Source organism: Vitis vinifera, chromosome 4 (assembly GCF_030704535.1).
Source record: "Vitis vinifera cultivar Pinot Noir 40024 chromosome 4, ASM3070453v1".
NCBI lineage: Eukaryota > Viridiplantae > Streptophyta > Magnoliopsida > Vitales > Vitaceae > Vitis > Vitis vinifera.
In genome coordinates this window covers 21,774,562-21,796,840 of record NC_081808.1, presented here as the reverse complement: position 1 = coordinate 21,796,840, position 22,279 = coordinate 21,774,562, and the positions used below count along the sequence as shown (strand labels likewise).

At 37.5% G+C, this 22,279-nt stretch overlaps 1 protein-coding gene and 1 pseudogene across 2 annotated transcripts; one reads left to right on the top strand and one right to left on the bottom strand.

Annotated features, from left to right (window-relative positions):
• The first annotated feature begins 60 nt into the window (after nucleotides 1-60).
• LOC100243805 (beta-galactosidase 14-like) lies at nucleotides 61-10,293 on the top strand (annotated as a pseudogene).
• Nucleotides 10,294-10,454: 161 nt separating this feature from the next.
• LOC100266125 (E3 ubiquitin-protein ligase UPL3) lies at nucleotides 10,455-21,340 on the bottom strand. 2 transcript variants are annotated; one of them, XM_010650692.3, is made up of 17 exons: nucleotides 20,212-21,340; nucleotides 19,583-19,693; nucleotides 19,372-19,488; nucleotides 18,795-18,965; nucleotides 18,558-18,719; nucleotides 17,191-17,439; nucleotides 16,983-17,107; nucleotides 15,487-16,906; nucleotides 15,122-15,217; nucleotides 13,214-14,761; nucleotides 12,871-13,101; nucleotides 12,657-12,761; nucleotides 11,743-11,823; nucleotides 11,543-11,611; nucleotides 11,302-11,430; nucleotides 11,080-11,199; nucleotides 10,455-10,974 (listed from the first exon to the last, which is right to left on the bottom strand). In XM_010650692.3, the coding sequence occupies exons 1-17, from the start codon at nucleotides 20,992-20,994 to the stop codon at nucleotides 10,909-10,911; spliced, it is 5,583 nt and encodes a 1,860-aa protein (XP_010648994.2). In that variant the 5' UTR covers nucleotides 20,995-21,340; the 3' UTR covers nucleotides 10,455-10,908. The 2 variants fall into 2 exon arrangements, with proteins under 2 accessions (XP_010648994.2, XP_010648996.2); XM_010650694.3 differs by having other exon boundaries at nucleotides 16,983-17,104.
• Between the last annotated feature and the right edge of the window lie 939 nt (nucleotides 21,341-22,279).

Sequence of the window (22,279 nt, the reverse complement as noted above, 5' to 3'; positions counted from 1 at the left end):
TCCTCAAATTTATGGTTTTCATTTTTCCTCGTGAACACTTTCCTCTAAGGTTACAATATGGACTACACCTGGCAGATTGGTAGTGTTAGCTCTGGTCTGTTTGTTTGGTCGTTGTGAGGTTGTCTATGGTGGGAGTGAAGGGAGTGAGTTATGACGGCCGACCTTTGATAGTCAATGGGAAGAGAGAGCTTCTCTTCTCCGGTTCTATACATTATCCTCGTAGTATTCCTGAGGTACTCTATCCCCGAAGTCCAATACATTAGTTCCTTTTTTTAATTGGATTGGAGTAATGAGCTAGCTGAATCGTGATCAGATGTGGCCAGACATCATAGTAAAGCCAGACATGGAGGGCTGAATGTGATTCATACTTATGCGTTTTGGAACCTTCATGAGCCTGTTCAGGCCAGGTAATCTCTGAATATCTGTGATTATGTTCAGGAACACCCAACTGGATATTTCCCCATATGCAGGATCACATGAAAAGGTTCACCAGGATGATCATAGATATGATGAGCAAGGAGAAGTAAATTGCATCTCAAGGGGGTCCCATCATTCTAGCACTGGTTGATTCTGCTGTAACTGAAAAGAACTATTCCTGATTTGAAGAGTAGGGGCCATGGTTGGTAGGTGGTTCTGCGTCTTTGTTGGGTTGAGCAGATTGAAAACAACATTCTATTGGAAAATCACAAATCAAATTATTATAAAATTTGATCATCTGAATAATATAAATGAATGTCAAACTCTCATATTAAATCTATAGGATAATAATATTAGAAGACATAATGAATCCTTTGAAATTATATACTTGAATTTTGTCTTCCATGTTTGAAACAACCTTGAAATCACTCATGGGGGACCATAACTCTATTTATAAATCTTATTATTTTATTTTATTTATTGACCCATCATTAATAAATAAAATAAAATTGATCTTTATACATTGCAAAGCCCATACAATCCATATATAGAGATACTTTGAAGGCTCATCATTAACTTAATTGATCACATTTAATTAAGCCTAAAAATAAGATAGGTTAATGTACAATGTGTTAATATGTAAGCCTATAATTACCAAAATATCCAACAATCTCCTACTTGGGCCATATATGTCATTAAATAATTGAACATAACAAAAACGAGTTCAATATTTGCTATCTTAACTGTAAGCATCTCAAAACAATCTGGTCCATCAATTATACCAATATAGAACCAAAGCAATCTTCGTTACATGTTTTGTAACTAGACCCATCAATGATCACCACATTAATACAATCAACGACATAGATCAAGTATGAATGTATAGCATGAAAAATTTCATGAAATGTGATCCCATATCATGCCTATTTCCAACCAGTCCAACTTTATAACTTAAAAAAGTTCAACACACTTTCAAACTTTATGCAAAACTACAATTGAAAGAATATAACTTTATTTTAGAGTTTTCAATAAGCAAAACAAGAATAGTACTTAAGTTTGATAAAAAAAACATGTCATTAACAAATGAACATCAATCAACAAACTCCCATTATACAAACATATCACCAAGATGAATTACACCCATACAAGCCACATGCTCATGAAACACTTTAGGTGGTACACCTTTGGTAAGCGGATTCACAATCATTAAGTTTGTAGTAGTATGTTTAATAAACACCTGAAAACTTTGAACTCTCTCCTTAACAACTAGAAACTTCATGTTAATATGTTTTGATTTTGATGAGTTTTTGTTGTTCTTATAATTTAATTCTATAGCTTTATTATCACATTTTATCATTAATGGTCTCTCAATGCCACTAACAATATGCAATCCAATGATAAAATTCCACAGCCATATTGTTTGGTTCGATGCCTCATAACAAGCTATAAATTCTGCTTCTATGGTGGAAGTAGCTATAAGTTATTACTTAACACTCTTCCATGAGACAACTCTTTCAGCCAACATAAAAACATAGCTAGAAGTGGATCTTCTACCATCAATGTAGCCAACAAAGTCAAAGTCGAAATACCCTATGATCTCTAAATGATTATATCTTCGATATATGAACATGAAATTTTTTGTTTTCTGCAGATACCACATGACTCGTTTTGCTATCTTCCAATAGATCATTCTTGGGTTACTTAAATATTGACCAAGCATACCAACTACATATGCAATATCCGAACACGTACAAACTTGACCATACATGAGACTCCCTACTATTGATGCATAAAGGATGTTCTCCATCTCTTTCTTCTCAATTTCGTTCTTTGGGCATTGAAGCAAATTGAATTTATCACCCTTAGCAATGGTGGTATCTCCCGGTGCACAATCCTTCATGCCAAATCTACTAAGAACTTTATCAATATGTGCTTTTTGTGATAAGCCAAGAATATCATAAGAATGATCTTGACACATCTGTATGCCCAACACAAAGGATGCATTACCAAGATCTTTCATTTCAAACTTATTTGAAAAAAATCTCCTAGTTTCATGCAATAGGCCTATATCACCACTTGTTAGTAGAATATAGTCTACATATAATATCAGAAGAATAAATTTACTCCCATTGATCTTTTGATAAATACATTAATCAACAGTGTTTTCCTTAAAACCAAAAAAGGTAATCACTTGATCAAACTTTCGATACCATTAACGAGATGATTGTTTTAAACCGTAGATGAATTTCTTTAATTTGCATAGCAAATGTTTTTACTCTTTGGATTCAAAATTCTTTGGTTGCACTATGTATATGGTTTCTTCAATGTCACCATTGATAAACACAGTCTTCACATCCATCTAATGTAACTCCAAATCATAATGAGGTACAAATGCCATAATGATTCTAAAAGTGTTTTTCATTGAAACTGGAGAGAAAGTCTCTTTATAATCAATGTCTTCATTTTGAGTGAAACCTTTGATGACTAGACGTGCCTTATATATTTCGACATTGCCTTTTGAATCCTGCTTGGTTTTATAAATTCATTTACAACCAATTAGTTTTGCTCATTCAGACAATTTGACAAGATCTCAAACATCATTGTTTTTCATTGATTTCATCTCATCTTTCATGGCTTCTATCCATTTCTGAGAGTTTACACTTTGTTTGGCTTGATTGAAAGATATTTGATCATCTTCTAGTCTCATATTAAACTCATGTTTTTGGAGATACATGATATAATCATCTAGAATCGTCGTTCTCCTCTCCCTAGTGCATCACCTTAATGGTACTTCCAATTGAGGTTGTTGTTGTTCCTCCTCATGAATAGGAGTGGGTTCTTCATTATGAGTAGGAGGTAACTCAAGAGTGTCTGGACTTTCTGGATTTACATCCTGAATAAGGCCAAGCATAGTTACCTGAACATTTTCAGTTGCAACTGTAGAAATAATAACATATTCCTCTTCAAAGACAAAACTTTTGTGTCCAGTACTCCCACCATATTCAACATCCTTAATGATTGTAGCATTACCCGTCTCAAAAAATAATTTGCTCGAGGAATCATAAAACTTAAAACACCTTGACCTTTCTAAGTACCCAACAAAGTAGTAACTTTCTGTTCTTGAGTCCAGTTTTCTTTCATTAGGCCTCTATGTTCTTGCCTCAATTGGACAACCCCAAACATGAAGATGCCTAATACTAGGCTTCTTTTTAGTCCATAGCTCATATGGGGTTTTAGCTATTATTTTGCTTGGAACTCGATTAAGGATATAAATTGCAGTTTTTATAGCTTTTCCCCAAAGTAATTCTGGTAAGGAAGAATGATTTATCATACTTCTTACCATATCCTTTAAGGTCTAATTTCGTTTATCAGCTACACCATTTTGACTTGGAGTCCCTGGTATGATGTACTGAGAAACAATGCCACATTCTTGTGAGTATCTTGCAAAAGGTCTTGGATGTTGTTCACCTGATCCATCATATCTACCGTAGTACTCACCACCACGATCAGATTTAACGACTTTAATTTTCTTTCCAAGTTTATTTTCAACTTCAGCTTTATAGGATTTGAAAACGTCCAACGATTGAGACTTCTCATGAACAAATATAGGTACCCATAACAAAAATAATCCTCTATGAAAGTAATAAAATACTATTGATCATTCTAAGAAGCCGTAAGGAATGGACCACAAATATCAGTATGAACTAATTTCAAGACACCTAAACTTCTATTGGCACCAATTTTTCTAATGTTTGTTTGCTTTCCCTTAATGCATTCAATGCAACTTTTCAAATTTGAAAAGTTAAGGGAATCAAGAATTCCTTCTGGCACAAGTCTTTGAATCCTTTGTTTAGAAATATGTCCTAAACGTTTGTGCCACAACATGGAAGAATTCTCATAAGTTAACTTACGTTTTGTACCACAATCACTTGCATGCAAGGATTCATTAATATGTAAGACGTTAATATCTAATTTGTATAGATTATCAACTAAAGAACTTGTACCAACCATATTTGAATATTGAAAAAAACTCATTTTTCCATTTCCAAATGAACAAGAGTAACCAAATTCCATCTAAATGACAATACATAAAAAGCGTCATCTAAATCCAAATAACAACTAAATTCTAATTGCAATCTAAATAAACCAATCATCTCAATAAGAGCTTTGTTACCATTTCCCATATGGTTAAATCTTTCAGCATCAATTGGCACTCGACTACTTAGACAACCCTACATTGTCACACTTATGTGTGAGTATGCACCTGTATCTATCCACTAAGTGTGATTTGGTATTAAAGCCAAGTTAACTTTAAAACAAACAAAATTGAGAAGTTTATATTTTTTGACAAGTCATTTTCCATACTTAGGACAATCCTTCTTCACATGTCCATCTTTCTTGCAAAAGAAACAAATGATGATCTTATCTTGTTTCCGTTGCACCTTAGGCTGTGAGGTCCCATTGTCTACAACTTTTTTTCCTTTATTGCTATTGCTTCTTTTCCTTTTTTTGTTAGCAGTTTTGTCATAAGAGGTAGTAGCTAAGTGAACACTTTCTATATTTTCTTGTTTCAATCTCTCTTCCTCTTGCACACATTAAGCAATGAACTCATTAAGAGTCCATTTTTCCTTTTGAGTATTATAACTTATCTTATAAGGACTAAATTGTGCAGGGAGAGAGATCAAGACCAAGTGCACAAGGATGTCATCAGACAATTCCAACTTTAGTGCCTTCAATCAAGCAACAAGATTAGACATTTCCATAGAGTGCTTCATGATCATAAGACTCATGTAGTTAGAATGCTCCCACTTTTCAAAGTTAGCCCTTTGTTTCGTAGTACTGTCATTAGTAAGGACAGATTGTCGTTCAATCAGGATCGCATAGTCTAAATCCATACACACAAGTAAAATAGTAATATGTTCTTTCCATTTTCCGAAGTTAGTGTCATCAAGCATTGGAATGTTGTTTATGTTGGCAAATATAACAGAAGCATTAATTGTATACAGAATAAAATAATAAGCTCACAATATACAACAATGTCATTTACTTTAAGCATGTAAGAATTAACTACATGTATATATATATGACATAAAAGCAATAAAATGGGCTCTTACAATATACCTAACACAACATTGATATTTAGTCTTTGGATAAAATAACAATTTGTAAATGGTACTATTATAAAAAATAGTTAATAAATACTGATAACAAATCTTGCCAACAATATGCCTATCTTTGGATCGACTTATTGCATGCATGGACATCACTAAAATATCACATATTTACTATCACAAGTGTCTAAAATTTGATAAAAAATAACCTTCCTTTGGGCCGATTATTTTATGCATAGATTTAGATACTACTCATAGAATTCCATAATAAAATCCACACCCTTCAAGATAAATAAATTTACATAATAGAGGTCATTTTTGTGACATATAATTTCAATTTAATTTATATTGAAATATTGGATTTTAAACATTCCAAGTTTTTTTTTGGTCAACAGTCAAATGGGTCAATCAAAGGTCCACTGGATCGATCAAACGGATCAATCAAAGGTCTAACCCTACCCAAAATTTGATCCAACTTAAATAGACTTGGGTCCAATAATCCAAATGACCCAATATAATAATTTAGGTTGAATGTCAAAATCACCTTATTAAAAGACTCAGTCCCAATGTCCAAAATACCCTATTAAAAGACTTAGACTCAATGTTCAAATGACATTATTAATTAAAAACTTAACAAAATGTAACAAGATAATGACGAAAAATAGGTCATTATCACCCAACCACTTCATCTTTATCCCCAAAATTTTCAAAAACACTTATATTTTATCTTTAAAAATATGCAAACAATTCCAGAGAAAATATATTTTAATAAACAATATTGATATTTATTAAAAAAATTATTTATAAAAATTATTTACAATAGAAAATTCGGGGAATTTGGATTAAAGAAAATTTTCCTTACAACCGAACACACAAAAAAGGTGAATGAATGAATGGAAGTCAGATTAAAAAAAAAAAAAAAAACTCAATCCATCATGAAACAACTTTAATTAAAACCTAATAAATTTAACAAGAGTGACTCTAATACCACTTGTTGGAAAATTGCAAATCATACAGAATGATTATAGAATCTAATTAACTTAATAGTATATATGTCAGAATCTCATGTTAAATCTATAAGATAATAACATTGGAAGACATACCTAAATCCATTGAAATTATGTACTTGGATTTTGTCTTCCATGTTTGAAACGAGTATTATAACCTTGAAATTACTCACTAATGGGATGTGAATAATTAACAATTTTTCTATCTCTTCTCATTTAGACCAGGATTATAACCCTATTTATATCCTTTATTATTTTATTTTATTTATTGGTCCATCATTAATAAATAAAATAAAATAAAATTGGTCTCTACACATTGTAAAACCCATACCATCCATATATAGAGATACTTTGAAGGTCTATCATTAACTTAATTGATTATATTTAATTAAGCTAAAAAATAAAATAGTTTAATGTACAATGTGTTAATATGTAACCCATAATTACCAAAATATCCAACACATTCAAATTGCATTCAAAGAAATGGGGACACGATGTGTTCACTGGGCCGGGACTATGGCTGTTGGGCTCAAAACCGGAATCCCATGAGTGATGTGCAAGCAAAAGGATGCTCCTGATCCAGTCGTTAGCACATTATGCCCCGCTTGCATCAATCTTTCTGAGCTCAAATAATTTAAGTATCCCCAGAAGGAAAGATTTCTGAAAAAAGAAAAATGGTTTCAGATCAACACATGCAAGGGGAGGAACTGTGGAGATACATTTACAGGCCCCAATAGACCAAACAAGCGCTCAGTAAGTAACCACTGACTAGGGATGTGTTTTTCCTTCATTTATCACACATGATTATATTCAGTGGTATTTTCTTCCTATTGTCTGGTTAAGATGCTAACTGCATTTTGTTTGGATTCCTTGGTGATTATAGGTACAGAGTATTTGGAGACCCCCCATCTCAAAGGGCAGCAGAAGATCTTGCATTCTCTGTTCATCTCTAAGAATGGTACTCTTGCAAATTACTATATGGTATAGAGTTGCAGCCCTGTTTTAGAGAGCTTCTGAACAAATTATTATAAAGTATTTCTACTTTCAGCCTAAACACTCATGTTTTTGTTTCAGTATTATAGTGTGACAAATTTTGGTAGAACTACGTCCTCCTTTGCTACGACTTGCTACTATGATGAAGCTCCTCTTGATGAATATGGTTAGGCCTGTTTGAAACTTCATGAGTTTGGCATCATCTGGTTGGCATTTTGACATGTACTTGCATTTGGAAGCTAAAATTGCTATGATCTGTTCTCTCAAAAGCTAATCCTTCTTCCAAAATGCCAACCAAGAAGTACATTAACAAAATCAGCTTTTCCCACTCACCACAGGAGCTGCTTTCATAAATGTATCCAGGTTTGCCAAGGGAAACCAAATGGGGCCACCTCCGAGACTTGCATGCTGCTTTGAGGTTGTCTAAGAAAGCTCTTCTTTGGGGAGTTACCTCTGCCCAAAAGTTGGGAGAGGACCTAGAGGTAAGAAAAAGTTTCTATAGAGCTGCTTTATCAGTATATGTAGTCTCATGCTTAGAACATTAGTAGAGCAACAAGACTAATGATGTTTGTGATAGGTGAAGTGCATCATGCCTGCAGGCCCGAATCTACGAAAAGCCAGGTAGTAATATTTGTGCTACTTTCTTGTTGAATAACATTACTAGAACACCTACAACTACAACATTAAGGGGTTCCAAATACTACTTGCCCCAGCACTCCATAAGCAACCTCCCAGATTGCAAAACTGTCGTCTTCAACACACAGACAGTAGCGTCCAATTACTTGATCTTTCCCTTTTCAAGTATGTGGTTAAAATTTGAAGGACTACAAAGAGAATAACTGAAAAAAATTGGATGATTCCCATTTCTTGTATGAGTGTTCGATAGTTTGAATGAACCCAACATGAAAACAGGTTGTTTCCCAATATAGTGTTAACAAGAACCTCCAATGGTAGATGTCCCAAGATGCATTGCCAACTTATGAAGAATGTCCCACTAAAACAAAGAGTCCCGTGGAACTGATGACCATGACCAAGGATACTACAGACTACTTGTGGTACACCACCAAGTAAGCAAATCCTAACCCATCATCTGAAGAAGTTTTTAACAATGGGAAATACTCGATTTTATTATAACCATTCCAATATTTGATTTCCATTGCTTCAACTAATATTCGGTGTAATTCTATTTGCAGCATTGAGCTGGCACGCACCGGCTTGCCTTTCAGGAAAGATGTTCTTCGTGTCCCTCAGGTTTCCAATCTAGGTCATGTGATGCATGCATTTTTAAATGGAGAATATGTGGTAATGCTTCTCTTTTCATCTCCTGCAAACCTTCCGTGTCATCTGGTGATGTGGGATAAACAAATTTATATGCCAAACCCTTTTAACCCCTAGCTATTTTGTTGGAGGGGGGAAGGCTGCAGTAGGGTAAAGCTTGTGGGGAACCTCTAACTTGTAGATTGTGATTAAGTTAAAATTTTGTTGATCATCTCTCTCTCTCTCTCTCTCTCTCTCCTTGGAAAAAAATTCAGGAAAGTGTTACACTATGAAGATGGAATTCTATCTAACAGGAACGAGACATGGAAGCAATGTAGAAAAAAGCTTTGTGTTCAATAAACCCATAACCTTAAAGGCAGGACTTAACCAGATAGCACCGTTGGGTGCCACGGTTGGATTACCAGTAAAGATCTAATCACATCAATTTCCTTTTCCTAGTGTTAGAAAGAAAGGAGTGATTGTGAATCTCTCTTTTCATCTGTGAAGGATAGTGGTTCATACATGGAGCATAGGCTTGCTGGGGTACATAACGTAGCCATCCAAGGTCTCAACACTAGAACCATCGATCTGCCAAAGAATGGATGGGGACACAAGGTTAGCATATTATCCTTTTCCACTGAACTACTTCTGGTCAGCTGATGAATAATGGATTAAGATTTATGATTTTTTTTCCCCAATGTTTCAGGTAGGCTTGAATGGAGACAAGTTCCATCTCTTCACACAACCTGCATAACTTTTGGAATTGCAGGCTTACTTTGATGCCCCAGAAGGAGATGCCCCCGTTGCTCTTGAACTGAGCACCATGGCCAAAGGCATGGCTTGGATAAATGGTAAAAGCATTGACTGATACTGGGTTTCTTACCTCTCCCCTCTTGGAAAGCCTTCCCAGTCAGTGTAAGCACTGCCCCCCGTATTTCTGCTAGTCTAGTTTATATACATGTAGAAGATGAGGCTTAGAATTCATTACCATGTGTGTTTCTCTGTTTTCAGCTACCATGTACCGAGAGCCTTCTTGAAGACATCAGATAATCTTTTGGTTCTCTTCGAGGAAACAGGAAGAAACCCAGATGGAATAGAGATCCTAACTTTGAACAGAGATACGATCTGTTGCTACATAAGTGAACACCATCCAACACATGTGAGGTCATGGAAGAGGGAGGCAAGTGACATACAAATGTTTGTAGACGGTGTGAAGCCAAAGGCTAAGCTTTGGTGATCCAACAGGCACCTGTTGAGAGTTCATTCCTGGAAATTGTGCTGCACCCAATAGTTAGAAAGTGGTGGAGAAGCATTGCCTGGGAAAAAGTAGCTGCTCCATTCCAGTTGAGCAGGAGATAGTTAGCAAGGATGGAATTTCAATTTCAGGTTCTGGTATTACAAAAGCCTTGGCTGTCCAGGTGCTGTGTGCCCATTAGAAGAATTACAGTGTGTTGTATAAGGGACAATCCATTGAGAATTTGAGGGGCATTATAGAAATGAAAGTTGTAAAATAATGGCTTGGCTTAAGAGAATGTATTCTTCACAAGTATCGAAATTCACTAGGGTTGCTTTATCCATCAAGATTCAAGGATTGACTCCACATAAAATGCATCATCCACGGACTTCCATGGCATTCATAATATAGATTTTGAAATTTGGAGGTTGGCGGTAGGGAAATTAAAGACGTCAATATTTCATAGATTTTCTTCCTATTTTTGTCTTGTGTCCATAAATTATTCTCCCCACTGAAACAAAAAATTTAAAAAGAAAGCCGACAACTGCTGCTGCTAATATTCAGCATGGGGGTTGGTATCATTGACAAATGAAGAAATCATTTCTTAAAAAAGGTGCAAGATATATTGAAATTTACAGAGACGGAATGGAGAGGGAAGGAGAGAGAATGCAGTGCCTCCACCAACCAGTCCAGTCCATCGCCACATTATGATTTAAACGGAACTTGGCCCCATCCATCTTCCCAAGATTTCTGAGATTCTACTCCATGAAAGTAATTTTCTGACAAAATCAAACAAGCTTCCAACATTGAAACTAGCAAGATATAACTGTGGAGGCCAAAAGCATTTTGACAGAATCTTATCATTCAGCCTGATTAGTGATGATGGAGACTACGACAGATCAAAAGATCCCTGTCCTTCATTGATGGCATAAAGTAGTTTCTTATACATAATATCCTGAAAGGAAAGGGGAAAGGTAAATTTAAATAGAGCATGTGTGAGCATGCAGTTAGGTATCTGATTTTTATTTTCAACATATCTACCATATATTAATTTTTTTACCTTGGTGGAATAGGGAGGAAGCTTGAGGTAATTGGCACAAGTCATAACACTGGGCAAATCCTCGTCGGCTGATTCAGAAGGTCCAATCATGTTGGTTGCCGGGTTCATCGTTGAGGAATGCTGTTTACCAAAAGCAGGAGAGAACACCATTACAACTTCGAAACCATGCTACACATGCACACCAGTGTTTTATAACTGATTGGCATAAATACCGAGTTATACCTTTCTCACAATGGTCAACTTTGGATTCAACATTGCCAGACCTCCAGGAGGAAGCCTAGGTGCACCAGTAATGAATTGGCAGAATGCATGCTGCTGCTCAGGAGTGAATTCTCCCATGATTTCAAGTAACTAGAAAGCAAAGGCATTACAATAAACAAATCATGCAGTCAATATATAAGAGTTATCATTACACCCTGTTTCCCAATAAATCCAAATGCCCCAAATATAGGAAGAATCTTACATTGATAATCGCAGGGCTCTTGGCAGTGTATCCATGATCAAACTTTATGTGATCAACAAGTGTCTCCATCTTCAACAATGGGGAAGTTACATAATTTAAAAAACATGATATATGTTTTCACAATGATTTGTTCTACAACAATAAAATATAGAAAACCATGATTTGTTTCTACAGAAATAAAATATAGAAAATGAAATTACCTTCCACAATTCTCTACGGCCACAGAGCAAGTAATCTAATTCATGTGGAGAGAATATTTGCAGAGATGAAATGTCAAAAACCTAGAAGTCAGAAAGTACAGGTAAATTAACACACAGAAACTGGACAAAAAACAAAAAATAAAAAATAACTAGAGAAGAGGAACAAGGTAAAACACCATAAGCATTTAAAAATAAGGATTGGATCTTAATAGCATGGTAGGAATGAGGCTGGCATATGAGAAAAATTTTCATTTCCAACAGCCACAGAATACCTCCTAAATTGCAGTGTCAAGAGTTCAGAGCAATCAACAACTTTCCTTATAGAATGACGATATTTCAAACAAGTGACGAGAAATAATGAAAATAAACCATCTCAGTGTGCCGTAACAACACCATGGAATGATTAGTAATTATATCCATCCAAAATCAAAATGAAAGAAGAACATCATGTCCTTGTATCCAAAGATATTAGCCATTTGACTTCTAAGTTGAGGTAGCTCCAAGAAAATTCAAGACAATTTTGTTTTATAGAATGCAGCTGACAATTTTCTTTCTAGGATAAAGCTACAAACTCATTTTTCCAAAACCATGGGTCATGCATTTTCTGCATATAAAAGTGACTTTCCAACCTATTTTATAGTGCAAAAACACATGGTCATATTCACATAAAAAGAAAATACAAAACCATCCTTAAATGGCAAAAATAATTAGTTTAGCAGTTGGTCCAAGACGTTAGTCCTTTTACAACTAGAACAGAATGACAATAGCACTGATTTACCAGTACAAGCTCAATGTAGAATACACACTAACATCAGAAGCAAAATCAACACCCCAAAATATGCATGGAAGAATTTGAAGACGTGTGTGTGTATAAAGCAAGAGCAAGAGCAAGAGAAAGAGAAAGAGTTGGAAACCTGATTAAACCCTGCTCTAAATGCTTCCATTTGATGCATTAGCCCTGACTTGACAGTTGCATCAACTACCAATGATACGTACTCATCCAAGTTATCGGAATCCACCTAACCAATTAGACAAAAAGGATAATGATCTTAGAAACATAGCAAAAACATGAACCAAATTTAAAACAAAATGTTGAATGATGAACAATCAAATAGCCAAAAGTATTACAAGGACATTTTCATAGCCTGATTTCAGAATGTAATCCGGATAGCCAGGAAGGGTGAAATCTAGACAGAGATCTTCAACAGGGGCACCACGGAAACATAAGCCACCAGTTGCATCGCAACCATTACCACTCACACCATCCAGATACTGTTTCCGACAAACAAGGACTTGCAGTTCTTGCAAAATCTTCCCAAGTTCAGCATCAAATGATAGGATGTCATGCAAATCCAGATCCTGCAAGGGATCATAAATTTGAAATTTTGACCAAATGAACCTCCCATGACAGGGAAATATGTTAAACAGAGGCAGGTAAAATTTGACAATATAGAACTCAAATTTGTATTACTTGACCAAGCACAAGCTTATAAAAAGCCATAGACAGCGGCAGATCCAAGAGTCGTCCATCTTGAAGCGCTTTAGCCATCACTTGTCCAAGCAAGTGATAATATTCAATCACTTTAGCAAACGGGCTACCATCAGAAGCATCTGCAGTAGGAGACCAAGGACGAGGGAACAATCCAAGAGGAGCTTGCACAAGAACTCCACTTCCTTTTACAGAGCCAGGTTGTTCCTCCCCATCAGAGAAATGGTCAGATTTCCCATTTGGTTGATCATCAATATCCATCAGTGTCTCTGATGTAGAACTAGATCTCCACATCCCCAGTTCAGCTTTTTGTAGATCATGACTTAACAGAGTATAGAACTCCAAGGTTGGACCCAATCCAGTGCCAACCTCACCAAAATACTCTACTTCTAGAACAGCCTTTTGGCTAGAATACATCTCCATCACTTTTCTGGCAGAATCCAAAATCCGATTTCTTGAAACACGAACCTTCTGACGCTGTAATCTGCCTAGACGAACCTCTCTTTCACTGGCAGAGCCTTGACCATCAGCTCCTTGTTGCTGTTGAAGCCAATTCAACGCACGAGACAACCCAAAAGCAGTTGAATAGAAATATTGCCTCCTGGTCTCAAAAGGAAACAAGAATGGACATGCTTTGGTCAACTGATAACACCATGAGGGAAGAGTACCACCACATACTGCCAGGGCATCCTGGATTTGTCGAGACAATTTGGGTGTGATCTTGCTATTGATGAATTTCTCAGGTGGAACTTCAATGTGGGCAATACTCATATCATCAAGACACAGAATCTTTCCCTCTGAGAAGTCATTGCAGAAGGCTTGGGCCCTCAATCGAGGTATGTTCTGACTTAAACATTCTAATACACGCAATAATGCTAATATATTATAAGTGGGATTGCTTTTTTCTAAATCACAAGGAAGCTCCCATTGAAAAATGTTATCTAGAAGTGATATGTTATTCAAGTGGAAGCCAGGATTGGAATTGGAAGCACAACTAGATTCGGAAATCTTTGATGGGGTTGGGTTCAAACTTCCTGTTGATATTCTATTTACTTGGTTGTCTGCCCTCTGATATGTGATGGTATAAATATTTCGCCATAGCCTGCTTCCATCACTGGCTAAAACTTCGTTGCCATACCTCTCATCATCATCTTCATCTGGTGCAACCTGGCGTCGAACAGCCTGGTATATGGTCATGTTCCTGTTAAGCAGCTTTCCACCAGAGGAAAATATTAATTTAGGAGTATCAATTTTGCCACCAGTCAGGGTAATTCCTTGCCTATCTCTGCCACTCCTAATGCCTCCACGGTTTGGAGGTACTAACCCGCCAATGGCAACAGATGCAGCAATTGACATTGTACCTTTTGAGCCAAAAGCATGCACAGAATTTACTGCATTATTTGAACCAGACCTAGGATTTGATTGGGCCTCAGTTGCAGCAGAGGCAACCATACCATCCTCCACAGGATCTCCCAATTTCACATCATGCACTTTCTCTGATGTGCAAAATGGGACATCATTTCTCAGCACCTGAAAAGAAAAAAAAAAAAAAAAGAATATATGAGCAATGTGATTGAATCCCTCAAGGAAAATACTGTTAAGAACTGTTGCACTTCAAATTGTATCAAACAGTTTAATAAAATGAGGGCTCAACCGATAGCCAACAAACACTTTCCAGATACCAGGCAAGGATGTATTTACACAGTACCTTAAACTAAGTAACCAAGACTACAAAACTACTAAGAAGGCATTGGGAAAACATCTGTTCCCAATGGTAAACTACTGTTATCCGTTTAAACATCTAGAACTGCTGAGTACAAGCAATGATACAGGCTTCAAAATAAAATTGGCAGACAAAGGAAATAAAGAAAAATTGAATAGGCAAATTACATCTTCATTGGCATCATCTTCATCGTCTGAGAGATCATCCTCTTCAATTACCAAACCATCATCAATCTCAACTGGAGAAATATTGACTTCCCGATCCTACAAGATGTAACAAAAAATATATAACATATGAAACACAGACTTCTGATATCAGAGGTTGTAGCCTTGTAGGGCATTAAAGAATGCAGTGACTGAATGTTATAAACATGAATTAAAAAACCTACAGTGAAGATATTCATTCATTCCTTCATATAAAAGTTCAGGAAATTGTCAAATTAGGAACTATACTAACTTATAGCAAAATGACATTAAGAATGATAAATTCAGGAATAGTCAAGTTACGAACTCTACTTACTACAGCATCATACCTCAGGATTAAAGTCTGGTTTTGTGGTCAAATCTTTATCTGAAGCAGTTCCTCGGCATGCAATATTTCTTGTCAGAGGTCCTCTTTCCTCATCTTGAGCAGACTCCTGAAGAGCTTTACCCTTTCCTTGCATTGAGTTTTCACTTCTCCCTTGCGGTGGTGTCTCTACAGATGTGCCTCCCACAGCAACTGATGATCTTGATCTAGCAGGATGGCGATAAGTACAAGCAGGATTAGAAGTTGAAAACAATGAAGCACCAGTCTCTGTAGTTGGGGTTTCAGATTCCAAGTTTTCAACAAATGATGGGTCTTTTTTCTGACCCAATTCACTTCGCAGAACTCTGGGCCAAAGAAATTCTTCAACAGCTGATAAACTTGCCAATGGATCAATCAATACAATATTTGAAGAGTAATCACGTAGAGATTTGTCTCCTTGTGCTCTACGGAGATGAAGCTTAAATGGTTGAGAAAGTGCACTAAGTCCGGATGAGAAACGTGCATTTCCACTGGATGACCTAGATGAATGGCTCAGTACAACTGGAAATCGCTCCAAGGAGGATAAAGCATTTTGAAGATTCCGAATTAAAATAATCAGGGGAGTTTCATCTCCTTCCTTAATGCTGGAAGGAAGGGCAACTGCAATAAATGACTTAAACCTTCTAAATGCTAGCCGTCGAAGTTTAGACAAGTTAGCTTCTGATGTTCTCACCATGGAAAATGCACCACAAGAGAAGTAGTTCAGCAAAGCTGCAACAACTCCACTACTAATAAACTCAAAGGTGGATACAGCATCTACTCTGCCCAGCTCTGCCAGTATGGAAGATATCACTTCAATCAAGTATTCCTCCTTACTGGCAGAAGGACTGGTCAAGTTGGGTCCTGAAGCTTTAGATTTTCCCTTTCTCTTGGTATTTTGATCATTTACACATAAATTCAACTCAACACAGAGATTTTTCAAACGTAGAAGGTCATCTGTAACTCCAACCTCAGCTTCCCCAGGGCATGAAGGGAAGTATTTATGTTTGAAAGCTTTAGCACGGGTACTAACTGCCAGTCTCCTAGAATTTCTAGATGGAATTTCTACTGATGCTGAAGATGAACCATTGTGAACTGAAATATAACCCTTCGGTTCTTCAAGAAAACTTCCATCTGGATTAGAGTAGCCCATTCCCCGTCGATAACACCTTGAACGCAATGATGTTCCAGATATGGAATCATTACCCCTTTCAGCAGACAATATTTGGTCACCACCTACATTTTCCAAATCATGAGATATAAGTGTGTCTACAGCATGAAGCACTCCTTCTCTCACAAACATCCTGGAGAAAGTTTTAGGAAGCTTTTCCATGAGAATCTCAGCCATTTGGAGGCCAGGAATCAAAACTTGCGGATCCTTCGATGCTAAAACACCAGCTAGGAAACTGGAAAGCCAAATAATAAACTCAGATATTGAAGTTTCAAAAATTCTGCTCTCACAAGAAGAAGAAAAATAAGTACCTTGATATGTTTGTTGAATTTAATAAAGATAGAATCATATCTGCTGTGCAGAAGTACATTAACTTTCCAATGACAGAGAGACACTTGTTGCGAACTTGGACATTCACAGTGGACCCATATACCTGCTTCAAGAAATCCAAAACCTCCTTATTAATGAAATGGAGTGAGTAAAAATTATAGAGCAAGCAAGTTCATTACAAGTACCAACCTGTACTAAAACAGGAAGAAGATCCACTCCAAACTGCTGCAGAAATTTTGGTTGATCACATAATAATTTCTCACGTGCTGAAGCCTCAGGCATACTTCCATTAGTAATTTCTTCCTTACCAGAACCACTGGAAGGAGACTTCTCTCCTGCAGAACTTCTCATTTGAAAACTAGAATAATTCAGGTGGGAGATAGTTCCTTCTGGTAGTGGGGGGAGAAGCTCATCTGCAAGGTTCACTATCTCGAAAATCTGTGCATTCAAATGAAAATCAATTTAAATCCAATGATAGAGAGACTTTGCAAGGTTCATTATGTAAAACTTCTTTGATGCGTTATGAAAAATAACTCCAACTGTAGAGGTTTGAGCAGTAACAAATTTTTTTAATTGGCAAACAAAAGATAATAGGATGCTTAATAAAAAAAGAAGGGTGCACAACCCATGTACACAGGAAAGTTTGAATAATAACAAATGAACCTCAAGCATGGAGTATTTTCATCATCAGGTATCCAACCTAAACTTTTCCCACCATCATTTACTGAACAGCAACAAGCATGCATCTCGATGAAATGACCCATTATGTTTGCCAAAACAAGAGAAGGGAGATTTTGGGATTAAGAGTCCCTTTGAAAGGTTTTTAAGGGGCATTGTTTTAGTTTTACAAATCCCATGCGTTCCGTAAATCTTGATCCAAGGCCCAATTTGAATCATAATTCACAAGCTGTAATGACCAGAAATGAATATGAAGCCATTTTTTGTACTCTCTTTTATCATTTAAAGAAGGCACATCCATCTTAATCATTAATATGCAAAGCTACACTTCAACTACATAACAAGTACATCAACAAGCAAGTATTGGTGTCTGACATGTACATGAGCTATCCTTCTCAGCATAGTGTTTTGATTATCAAATTCATGCCTAGTCATCTAAACTGTTTTCCAATTGGGCAGTTAGCCACCTTAAGAAATTAGGTTAGGCACTACTAATGTGTTTTATGATGCACCAAGTACATTATTCAACTTGGTGGTATCCAGAGTTGGAAAATATAGGTTACATAATAACTCTCTCTCTCTCAATCTATTCATCCAATATATATATATACAAAGAGAGAGAGAGAGAGAGAGAGAGAGAGAGAGAGAGAGAGAGAAAAGAGATGGATGGATGGATCAGCAGAGACACACTAGGAACATTATTTCACTAGGTAGTATCCAGAGTTGAAAAAACTAAGTTACATAATAACCCTCTAACCCTCTGTCCATCCATCCATCCATCTATCTATCTATATTATACTCTTCCTTTTCTTATGTAATATTATCCATAATTTATTATAATCTATGGGAAAGCAGTAGAAAGGGAAGATGGATATTACCTGATCAGGGGGTCTGGTCAAAGAAGGGGGAACAGAAACACTTCCAATTAAGCTGGAAACTGGAAGTATATCTTTAAGAATGCCACTGATTTCAAGGTGAAGCAAAGTTTTGGCTCCTAAGGGAGACCCCTTTGCACATATTGAAAGAAGCCGGATTAAGCCCTGCATGACCGATAAGTCAGAATTTGACCCAAACAAAGATAAGCAATCAATCTGAAAGTGTACATCTTCAACTACCGTGTATGTAGATGTGCTCAGGGATGCCTGAACACCTCCAGAATTACTTGTAGAAATAAGTGCAGTAACTTGTTCGATCAGTCCATGATTGCATAGTTCATCTAACTTGTCAGGGGATGAAGCAATTGCTTCCACAATGCGAGTCAAGCAGACAGAAGAATGCTCTAACACCTGAAAATATAACACACAGCCTATATACGAGAATAAATACAAAAAGGCTATGGAAGGGATTACAAAAGGCACTGTTCAGTATTTGGGAAGTAGACCCTTGAAATTGAATTCAGAAAGTGCCAAACTTGCAGCACAATATGCTATAGGTATTATGCTGATAAAATGCCTTTTTTCTTCAAATTCAAATAAAATAGCTTCCCCAATTCTGGGATTCCATTTTCCAGGAAAGCAGCTGGATGCGTCAGTTAAATTCGGCTGATTTATATAAATTTTTAAATGATATAGCTCAATAATCTTGGCCCTCTGAAGATGCGCAACCCCATCTATCAGCACAGACATGTTTATTCTGGTTTTATTTTGAAAATTTGGGATCCAAAAGAGGAAGTTAATGCAATACTCTTATTACCGTGGAATCTTGATATTGAAGAAGGTTTGTCAAAAGAGGCACAGCTTCCATCACAAAGTCGGCTGCATCTGGAGGGAGTTTCTTACACATATTGGCAGCAGTGGACAATGCTACTCTCTGAAAACATGGAAATAAACTTCTTCAGAAAAATCCCAATATGGCCCCAGAAGACCAAGGAGCACAGCATACGAGTAAATAGCCAAAATTTTACCTGAACACCTGTTGGGAAGAAGTCAAGAAAAGAAAGCACTGCCATTAGAGCACCTGCTCGCAAACAGGCAGTAGGCTGCTCCTGGGATATCTTCTTCAGAGCTTGCAAAGACTGCACTTATTGTCACAAACAAAACAAAGGGCGAGCCTTTTATCAGCTACAGCCAAAGAAATTTATTTCACCCAACCAGAAAACAAAGAGCCCTTTATCAGCTATAGCTAAAGAAATTTGTTTCAATAAGAAAATGTGTATCGTAATATGGACACCCAGTTTTCTAGCAATAAACAGAAACATAAATATCAGATATTGGAACTCGGCGCCTTTTCCCCAAAGATCACCAATTGTTTCTGAGAATACAGAGGGAACAAAAATCAAAATTTTGGATTTTCAATTCTTTGGGACCTCGGAAAACTAAAACGTCCACTCAACTAAGCCTGTCTCAAACCATTCAGCTTTGTCGAATCAAATGATTATCTTAACTGAATACCACAACATAAACATTAAGATTCAACATTAACATTAAGACCCGAAACATAATTTTTTTTTGTAGTTTTCCTCCATTTTGTCAGCAATCAAATAATATAAAATGTTTTACAACAATGAATTTACATGTGCCCACAAGAAATCACCTGTTCAGCCAAGTCCATACATTCAATTTCCAGCAGCTTGGCACAGAAACACCGAACCGCACCGTAATGCAAGACCGCACTGCAAGATGATGGCAACACGTCGCAGAGATGCGTAATTGCCCTAGCAGCAAGCAACATTATGTCCGCATTGCTCTCATAATTAAGCAATTCCACAAGCACCGGCACGAAGGAGTCAACCGGAAAAGCACACAGCGAATCCTCCGTCCCCATCAATAGCAAATCGCAGAGCTGCGTCAACGCCTCGATTTTACGCCCTTCTTCGCCCTCCTCCCGCAGTGAGGATAGTATCTTCTTGAGCCGCCCACTCCCCGGCGTCGCGGCCACGGCAGCCGACGGCAACAATTCGTCGAGTCCGGCACCGAGTTTCCTGAGAAGACCTTGTAGAGCACTACTCGCAGAGGTCAAATTCTGATGCAAAATTCCAAAACTGCCCTCACCGTCGTCCTCGTCATCATCATCATCGTCGTCGTCATCGTCGTCGTCATCACGACCAAGCACATCGTCGCTATCGATACTTAACCCTAAGCTTCTCTGCTTTTCTTTGATCTTCAACCTCAACTCGGATTCCTTCTCCTTGCCCTTCTTAGAACCGGACGCCTCAGTGGCCGATTCCATGAGTCGCGAACTGCGATGGGAGCGAGTGGGGATGGGCGACGATGAAGAAGAGGCGAGGAAACGAGGTCTCTTGGAGGAGCGAGCCAGGGAGTGAGTGGAAGCGGCAGCTGAGGAGGGCTCCGCCGCTTTCCGACCGGGAGTGTCCATACAAGGGCAGAGATCACCGGTGGGCGGCGATCAACGAATGCGGGATCCAGGGAGTTCCAGCACCGGCATGGTCTAAATAGGAAATTGAGAGAGGCTTGAGGATGAATGGAGTTTCCAGTGGGCCTCCACAGGAATGGAATTTGGGAATATGGGATGGTCAGTGAGGGTTTGCGCTGTGCAGGCAATAGGTATTGGGTATGGCCTCTTTTTATTTTGCTGAAAATGCAGTGCGACTGTTTTTTTATTTTTTTTTATTTTTCATTTTTCATTTTTCATTTTTTTGTTCCAAGTTCCAACTCGCTCGCCTGTCTGTCACACATTGCAGCCTTAACGAGTGACACTTACGCCCTTGTTTGTTGCTACCTGTTGGATGGAGAATCCAACACTTGTTCTCTCTCATTTTGGATTTTCCTTTCCCCTTTTTCTTTTGATCTTCAACTACCCTCGTTGCTGTGACACAGACACCTAAACCAGCTGGGCCCCTTTCGGAATCAGGTTGGGTTTCACGCTCCTCGCCCCATTGGGCCACATTCTAAGCCCATCTAACATATGTTGAGCTAATTTTGTTCAAAAAGCTTATCGCTTAAAATCCAATCACTAACGAGTCGGTGCCTACCATGTTCTTAATAGTTAACCTCTCTATGAACTATCAAGCTCAACAGGCTTGAACGAGTCATCTTTCGTTTACTTAGTTATATGCTTTCTCTCTCTTCCCTGTAGAAAAGCTAGTACCTCGTTAGCATTATAATTAGTAGAGATCGGAGAGGAGATAGATGCCCGAACTCCACTGAGCCAGTGGTGGAGATCAGGGGCCTGTGACAAATGGGGGTCCAGGGGAACCCCCCTGGCAACTGAGTGAGAGAGTGACCCTTGTTTATAAGGGGCACAAACGGTCAGTAGTTATAATAGGGTGCGGCACCCTCCCTAGCCAAAAGACGCAGGAATACGTACCGTTTTGTTTTGACAATATACCAAAACAGAGCTAACTGACATTGGTTCACATCTCATATGGAAATACATGAATACATGCAGTATGCAGGGGAGCAGGTGACGGACAACGAGTCAAAGGACAAAACGAGGCAAAAGGCAAAAATACGAATATGAATACCCCCAATAAATTTTGAGACTAGGGCAATTCTTATTAATAGCATGATTGCTTAAATTACAACTTCTTAAGAGGCTTTCTACCAAATAAGATTTAGGAAAGTCCAAGCGAAAATCCGTTCAAACTACAGGGAAGACATTTTGGTATGTCTATCTAAATACACAACATGGATCTAATACA

Bases quoted from the DNA above. Each gene is read 5' to 3' on its own strand.
- LOC100266125 (XM_010650692.3), bottom strand. From the start codon at position 20,994: ATGGACACTCCCGGTCGGAAAGCGGCGGAGCCCTCCTCAGCTGCCGCT. The intron at 19,489-19,582 runs GTAAAATTTTGG...CCATGTTTTCAG, and splicing joins TCTTCCCAACAGGTGTTCAG to AGAGTAGCATTGTCCACTGC. The intron at 15,218-15,486 runs GTATGATGCTGT...TACATCTTGTAG, and splicing joins AACCAGACTTTAATCCTGAG to GATCGGGAAGTCAATATTTC.